The sequence below is a fragment of the Notothenia rossii genome, assembly GCF_949606895.1.
Source record: "Notothenia rossii genome assembly, chromosome: 1".
Taxonomy (NCBI): Eukaryota; Metazoa; Chordata; class Actinopteri; order Perciformes; family Nototheniidae; genus Notothenia; species Notothenia rossii.
This window is the reverse complement of record NC_136912.1, coordinates 56003210-56012073: the sequence shown is the minus strand read 5'-3', so window position 1 is coordinate 56012073 and position 8864 is coordinate 56003210. Positions and strand designations below refer to the sequence as shown.

The 8864-nt window shown below is 40.5% G+C and overlaps 1 protein-coding gene across 1 annotated transcript in view; it reads left to right on the top strand.

Moving 5' to 3' along the window:
* Positions 1-2716: 2716 nt before the first annotated feature.
* Positions 2717-8864, top strand: part of rab6ba (RAB6B, member RAS oncogene family a) — a gene marked incomplete at its 3' end in the record, with an annotated part of 171087 nt that continues 164939 nt past the window's right edge. Inside the window, exon 1 of the mRNA XM_079649958.1 lies at positions 2717-2977. Coding sequence (XP_079506084.1) covers positions 2908-2977 — 70 coding nt within the window. The 5' untranslated portion in view covers positions 2717-2907. The remainder of the gene's footprint in view (positions 2978-8864) is intronic.

Sequence of the window (8864 nt, the reverse complement as noted above, 5' to 3'; positions counted from 1 at the left end):
TGAGGATGGTCCTCTGAATTCATGCCGGACATAGGTGTGTATAAGAATTGGTTTGTTGAATGAAAGTTCGAAACTGTTCGATCCTACTGACCATTTTTGAGGAGGTGCCTCTGAATGCTGTCAGACTAGGTGTGAATGAATAGCACCTTCGATCCGTGAGGAGATTCCTTTGGATTATGTCGGAGGACTTTAATGTCTAAATTAAATCGGGTTTATTGAAAGCTGAGTGAATTGCTGGATTAAAGTTTGAAACTGTTAGATTCCACTGACCATTTACGATGAACCACCTCTGAATGTTGTCAGGCTATAGGTGTGAATGTTTAGACCCGGCAATCTGTGAGGAGATTCGTTTGGATTATGTCGGAAGACTTTAATGTCAAAACTATGAATTAAGGTTTCAGATTAGAAAAAGACCACAGCATGATATGTTTTATATGCTGTCATATTGGAACGAGAGAAGGTGTTCAAGTGTGGACCAATTTTTCTTCAAATGATCCCACCTTTTGGATTGGGACAATTTAAAAGACATCTGCGCTCTCCTCTCCTGCTTGAAAGGTAAGAAATGCAAACTGCCACACTCACACTTAGGCAGGGCCACACCTCATTACTGATATCAAAATCCTTCGGGATCGCTTAAACAGATTTAGCGGGTCGTATGAATTGAAACAGCAGTTCATTGAACCTGGTTCTTCAGGAGTTAATAGAGGTGAGATCTTGCTGACGTTGGTGGATCTGAGCCAAGCAGTAAACTTACATAGACTCAATAACTTCTAGGTCAATTAGTAGGTCTGAGTCATTTGCCACAATAAATTATCAGCTCCTCCCGACTCCCAAGACAGGGTGATTGTAGCTTGGACCTGGAATATACAAATCTTTGATACAAAGACTGTAAACTAACTTTATGGGAGTGCAATACTACATCACTAAAGTAGCCTTTTAAGTAGACTAAAGCAAAATATAAGCTTGACACACGAGCCCGGCACCACGAGGGGGCAAAAGGGGGCATTGCCCCCTCAGTTGTCTCAGTTGTCACCTTGAGCATAATTCATCAATCAAAAAGTACAATAAATGTCACAATTATTAAATAACTTTAAATAATTATTTCCCCAAACACACGTTACTATGTTTAGATCAGATATGTGGGCCTGCAGTCAAGCAACGTGTAAAAAAGCCTTAACCCCAAGTGAGCTTGTGCTTAGCTGTAAACGCAGACGGATGGGTGACCAAAACTTCCCCGTCTTCAAGGCTAAGTCCCCGTTTTCGGTGGCCGGTACCCGGTTGAAACTCCCGAAAATGTTCCCGTTTTTGAATGTGCGTTAAAAAACAGAGCAAGGTGAAATAAAATGTTACATGTCAGTAAAAACAGAGTAACAGTGTACCTACTTCTTCTTCTTCTTCCTTTTCTTCTTCTTCCTTTTCTTCTTCTTCCTTTTCTTCTTCTTCTTCTAATTCTTCTAATTCAATGTACCTGCCCGCGAGATATTGGACAAAAGAAACTCGACTAGTAGTGTCAACTAAATCCATATATTACAACAAAAGTACTTTAAACGAGGTAAATTACGAATGTATGTTCTCAATCACCAAGTGTGGGATTGAATATTACATTAGTTTAGATTAGATGTATTGTCTCCAGGGGGAAATTCATTTGCACAGCTCTGTTGTGGTAATCTGTATTATATACACCGTATTGGTACAATGAGCAACATCTAGTGGCGGATTGTGGCAGTTAGAGACAAACAAGGGGACTTCACTTTTAATCTATGTCTGTCCATTTGCTGTAGTGTTTTATCCACTATTACATTTGGTTTATTTATTAGTCACTTTCTTATGAAATGCCAGGTTTTAGGCCTTGGTCTGAACATTCAATCCTGGAAATAAAAAATCAACCAGACACTTTTTTCTAGATAGTAAGTAAGTAACATCTGTATAGGAAGACGAGTTAAGGGGTAGAGGAGAAAAGGTTATGGTATAATTACAGAGTCAATTTATAAATGGAGGAAATCAATGTTAGTCTGTGAACCAAAGTGCAGCCATCTAATAATGTACTATCTATTATTAAAGATCAGAGGAAAAGAACAGAATGAGAGGGGTCAATCCGGATTAATAAAGAAGCGAAGATATTGTAGAGCAGTGAGAAGGAAAAAAGCTTGGCTTGTCAATTCATTACATTGCCAGTATTTTTCGTTGTTGTGAAAAACAAAAATCGCCCCCTCTGATTTTTTTAACAGCCCCCTCAGTCATTTCATCCAGGAGCCGGGCCTGTTGACACACCCTCTTTTTCTGATACAAAAATGCCTAGTTATGTATTCATATTTTGAGTTGAACCAAGAGAAGACGTTATTCTACTTGAACTTGGGACCCCGCTGCAAGTTTAATTATCATTTTAATTACAAAGCCAGGCATATATTACATTAAACAAAAACATTATAAAACATACAGATATAGGTTAATCATGCTAGAAAGAAGTTTCACAAAACACTACATTTTGTTATTGCTAACTTTAAATGTATGAACATGTTTTTCTTGCCAATATCATGATAACATGTATAATAAAAAATATGTGTTACTTTCTAGTTTTTTGAAGCCAGGCTGAGGCACCACATTTTCCTCACTTTCTCCACTGACTCACATGACGTAATTTTATATCACGGCTGTCAGTTTAACAGAGAACGAGGAGAGGCCGCGCATGCGCATGCGACCTTTGGTGAGAGGAAAAAATGAATACGTCACGACCCGGTGCAGCAGCAGTGTGTGTTCCCATCACGAAGAGAGAGCGCGACGTTGAAAGGAAAGCAACATCACCACCTTTTCTACCGGGCATCTTCACCAACCAACTCCGAACTCGACTGAAAACACACACAAGTATACTCAGACTTTCCTCCAGAGTTCCCCCACCTCCTTCTCAAAATGTCCGTGGGCAGTGACTTTGGAAACCCTTTAAGAAAATTCAAACTGGTCTTTCTGGGGGAGCAGAGTGGTAAGACATGTTTCCTTCTCCACTGAAGTTCATTTCTGCTTTAGTGTGCCAGTGAACCCGCTGCACCTGCTGCCAGCGTGTTACAGAGGAAACGGCCCCCCTACATAGCTCTGCGGCGGGTATACGTCTCTTTTCAGTTTAAACTGAAGAGTATTCACCAGTGAATCTGTGTTTTCAGTGTGTGACAGTGGGAGTGGCAGGGCAGGGCATTCTTTTTAAATCAAATTAGCAGCCTGTAAGGCTCCACACAATGGACCGGAGTGTGTGAATTGAAGCCTGCGCTCTGGAAGTTTAACAGGAAAACATAGGCTGTAAAACGGCTTAAATGTACGCGTTTTAATGCGTTTAAGGTGGCCAGTAGTTTAAAACATTAGGATGATTTATAATGGTTTATACAATTGCATAATGCTCGGTTAATGAATGTGCTTGTGTGGGTTGTGATGCTGTGGATGACACAGTAAGTTGGTCAATATTTATGTTGTTCAGACACACCCAGGTTGTCAGTGGCGATGAGTTAACTTGTGTCTGCAGTCTGCTGCTGAGGCTGGCCAAGTTCATGTTCTTACATGAGGACATCTTCTAATAATTATTGTATGGGTATATAATCTCTGCATGATACACAATTAGACATGATTGTGACATAGATATGATTTAGAATAATCTCTGATGTATCTGTCTTTATCCGTGCCTCCATCTCAAGCTTTACTCAACCACACCCCCAGATATACTCTCCTTATTCGAGCTTCGATGTGTCAACACAATTGTTTTCCACAAGATTACTGGCTGGGACATGATTTAAATCTTTAGGTTCACGTTATCTTTTGGACAGGGCAAGTATGTTTTCTGATCTAATTCAGAGGAGCAAAATGAACCACATTGTTCATGATTCATTCCTTCTGTATTGATCATCCAGTATAGTAAGGCCATGCATGTATCGTGTATATTGTTCTTTTTACAGCCTAACATACTATATCTGATATTTTAGTAATATCGGATATATTTTTCTTTAATGTACAACCAAGCATTGGCTTTTACAGAGAACACATACTGACAAAGAATGATGCCCTGTGTTTTTCATGGTTAAGTTAAAAAAAAGTGATTATTAATTAATCATCATTTTTGTCAAAAATTGCAATTATTCTCTGGTTCAGTGCATTAAGGAGTTTTTACATTTAGAAAAATGATCAAGATGCTAAAGATGACTCTTTGTTAAACTCATCACTTTCCCCTCTGACTTTTTCACAGTACACTAATATCTAAATGAAAGAGTCTGAATGTTTTTGATGGTAAATAATTGTTCAATTAGAAAGATAGATATAAAAAGAGAGACATTGTTTTTTATAGGTAAAGTATTAAAAATGATTTATAGGTTTTCAGAATTGAATCGCATTGATGAAATCTCCAGCGCGGTGAATGAGTCTATGTTTTGTACGTGTGAATCATAGACTGGTGTGAATGTCTGTGTTTGTTTTGTAAAGCTTCAATTCATTTGTTTGAATACAAAGAACTCCTTTGATGATCATTTAGATGCTGTATGAGCTACTGTAGTAACATCAGAGCTGCAGGTTAGACACTAGGTTTCTTTCTTTTGATCTCTTTGAAATTGGTTCATTTGTTCTGTGCAGTATGTCAGCAGTACTGTACACTATTTTGAAATCTAAAATAATTACCAATACGCGTGTGACGTGTACAAACAACAATGGGTTGTAACTGACATTAGGCCTGAATTATGAATGAAGAACTTTTTTCCTTAATGAATGATACTTCATCATAAGCAGTGTAGGACATTTAGTCATTTCAATTCCATAAAATGCAGATTCCTTTTAGTCTTTGTTATGGCTTGAACTCAATTGCTCATTCAAAACCTTTTTTGACTGGCAAAGGAAAACTGATGAGGACATGTATTAGTGTTTCCGTCCATCTATGTGTCAATGTGTAATATTCCTTTAACGATCCCAGGTCGCAGAATGAGCTTCTTCCATCATTTGGGCTGACATTACCCACTGCATGGTAATAATAACTATGGTAACAGCTGTAAAGTTTTATCAGCATTCAAAGCCTTTGGCCTAATATGATGTTGGAGGTTCGTAGATACAGTAGTTGGCCTCATTCTTTGGCATCATTGGTAAAAATGGCTTGATCTGTGAAGCCCCTGGAGACCCTGCAGTAATGGGTCCCCCCAGTCAGCGATCGGGGGACTTTATTTGTCAGCCAGTGCTTAACCAGACAGTGGCAGCGGCCGATTCACTTGTGATTGTCTCTTCTCCGGTGGAGCAGAGAGGTCTGCCATAATTTGGGAATGTAGTTAACAGCATTCCCACTATCTGTTCTTCTATGCACAAACATATTTATTATTTCACCTGTTATTTTGGCCCTCTTCTTCTCCCACATTGAACATCGCAGAAACTCCGTTCAAACATCAAAACGTTCAGCTCGGTCGGGAATCGATGGCTATTACTTTTCTCATTCATAACTTTCATAATTCCAGAGATATAGCCCATAATTCATCACATTTTTTACATTTTAACTTTAACATTGCGCAGCTCGTTAAGGCAGAGTGCGTGATGTCAGAGTTAGAGTGGAGGACAGTTTGAAATTTGCCTTCATATATTTTTTTAAAACTGCCATAATTCCCAAACCCTACATGTCTCCATTAAAGCCCATTGTAATTTCAGGCTGATATTTCCTCACAGTAGCAGCCGGCCCACACACCTTTAGTTAATCTGCCAAAAAGGCCACATTATTAACCCGAAAGTACACAACAAGTACACTTCAGATACTCAACTTCCTTGACATGCTTCACGTTTTGAAATTTCACAGATATCTGTTACTGTTCTTCCACAAAACGTTCACATGTAAGAGGTTTATCTCTCATTCAGAACAATGGAAACTTTTGATCTCTGGAAGCCTCGTTAGCTCAAATATATATTCGTGTTTGAGCCAACGACGTGGTCACTGGAGTTTAACAGACTGTCTGAGCCTATTCTTTTCTGTCTGATGGAGACCTCATACTGACTTCAACATGTTCCATATATTTTAGACATTGTTGGTGACAGACAGCTGTCGTCGTTAGCTCAAATATAAACACCTGTGTCATGGAACACGATGATGTCACATTGACAGGTTTGGTAACGATGCAGCCATCAACGCATCTAAGCGTATTATGGGGTGTCATCAAATGCCGTTGACATAGCAACACAATGCTCGCCATGAAACACGGTTTTCTCATAACTTCAATGAAAAGGCTCCTAACGGCCCAAAACTTCACAGGTTTGGTAACGATGCAGCCATCAACGCATCTAAGCGTATTATGGGGTGTCATCAAATGCCGTTGCCATAGCGACAGACCACTCACCATGAAACACGATGTCGCTGTAACTCCAATGGACACGGTCCAATCGTCCCCGAATCTTCACTCGTATATCACCGGTCTATGCCTCAACAGCTTTACGCCAAATCTGAGATCTCACCATGTGCCGTTTCCATGGAAACGCATCCCTCGCCTTAAAACACGATGTTTTTGTGATACCTATGCAAATGGTATAAAACAGCACCAGACTTCAGATAATGGTTAATGGTCCGGCCCTCAACATCTCTATGTCAATTATGGGGTGTCATCATATGCCGTTTCCATGGAAACGCATCCCTCGCCATGAAACACGATGTTGCTTTAACTCCAATGGACATGGTCCGATCGCCCCCAAACTTTGCTTGTATATCACCGGTCCATGCCTCAACAGCTCTACGCCAAATCTTCGATCTCACCATAGGCTGTTTCTATGGAAACGCATCCCTCGCCATAAAACACGATGTTGTCATGATACCTATAAAAATGGTCCAAACACCACCAGACTTCAGATGACAGTTAATGGTCCAGTCCTTAACATGTCTATTTGCCATTAGTGAGTCTTCCTCAAAAGCTGTTGCCATGGCAACGCATCCCTTGGAATAAAACACAATATTGCTATAACTCCTATGAAAATTGTCAAAAAGTGCTAAAACTTCACATGTGTGCCAACAGTCCAGCCGTGAAGACATCTACGGGACAGTTTTGAGATTTCTTCAAATGCCGTTGCCATGCCAACACAATGCTCGCCTTGAAACATGGTTTTCACTTCAGTGAAAATACTCCAAACAGCCCAAAACTTCACAGGTTTGGTAACGATGCAGCCATCAACGCATCCAAGCGTATTATGGGGTGTCATCAAATGCCGTTGCCATGACGACAGACCACTCACCATGAAACACGATGTCGCTGTAAGTCCAATGGACACGGTCCGATCGTCCCCCAAACTTTGCTTGTATATTACCGGTCCAGCCCTACGTCAATTATGGGGTTTCATCGTATGCCGTTTCCATGGAAACGCATCCCTTGCCATAAAACATGATGTCGCTATAAATCCTATGAAAATGTTCAAAAAGTGCTCAAAATTCACATGTGTGCTGACAGTCCAGCCGTGAAGACATCTACGTGACATGCCGTTGCCATGGCAACACAATGCTAACCATGAGACACGGTTTTCTCATAATTTCGGTGAAAATGCTCCAAAGGCCCAAAACTTCACAGGTTTGGTAACGATGCAGCCTATAACCTATCTAAGCGTATTATGGTATGTCATCAAATGCCATTGCCATGGCGACAGATCTTTCGCCATCAAGTTAGTTCAAAAGTTTGCATTTCAAATATTCTGCTGCTTTCCCAAGCCTTATTACTTTATTTTCTTCTCTCATCACACATTCAAGCCCCCAGTGTTCATGTATAATTTCAATCTAAATTCTTCACTTTCTTCTTACACATTACATTTCAGTATAGCAGTTGAGCGTCAGCTTTTCAGCATAAAGCATTCCCACTAGCAATTTCTTCAGGAATTGCATTCTCTAGTTGCAGCTGGTGCCTAGGCGGGCGTGAATACCGTCAGCCCTGCCACCATCATTTATTAATGTACAAGACTGGACTCAAGGATGTCAGGGACGGGGGCATGAGTACAGAGGCTGCCAGGAAAAGGCCACTTGTTCTTTCTGGGTTGATAGTTGATAGTTCCTGTGTACAGTGAAGAACCATCATGGTGAAAGTGTCTGAAAAATATTCAGACACTTCCACCATCATGGTAAAGGGAAAGATGGCATGATGTTCTGATAAAATGATTGTCACAGAGGCGGGGGCTCCACATTAAGTGGGAGGAAGCAGGCAGAATGTTAAATGAGCTGTCAGGAAGTCTCTCCTCCTGCGTACTTCTCAGGGTTTTTTTCTACACTGTCTGTACAAAGCAGTCTGGCTAAAGATTTCCTTGACAAAGCAGGAGGCTTTAAGCAGGCCAATCAGCTGATTCCAAGCCTGTGTGCCCACTCTCCTGACGGAAACAGCCTTTTGCAAGTTTCAGCTTAAGAGCTATCAACCAGGACACTGTTAGAACATCTTTAGATTACTGCTTTGCATTTACGGGAAAGCAATTGTCATAGATGTGTTGCTACAGGCATGTTTTCAAAAGGAGCAGTATTAGTATATAGTATAGTAAAAGCTAATTGTTTGGAGATGATCCTCTGCTACAAGCCTCATTTCACCTCAGATACACAAATGGGGATACATTTGGTAAGTACTGTTTTTGCCATAAGATTCTGCTCAGTGAATCAAAATGCCATCTTCCATCTTTCACTGCACAGAGATTGCCATTGCACAAACTAGAGCTGGCTTCAAAATACTGCTGAATAACCGGACCGATACGCTTCACTGTAGAGCTGGGTTTGTTGTTTAACACATCAATCACAGCGTCTCAAGGGAACAGCTTTCTGAGCAAATGAAACTGAGTTTTGGCTTGCTCTGGCAGAGAGCAGCCGACACATTTCCTCAGTGAGGCTGTGAAACCGAAGATAAATAGACTGCATACTT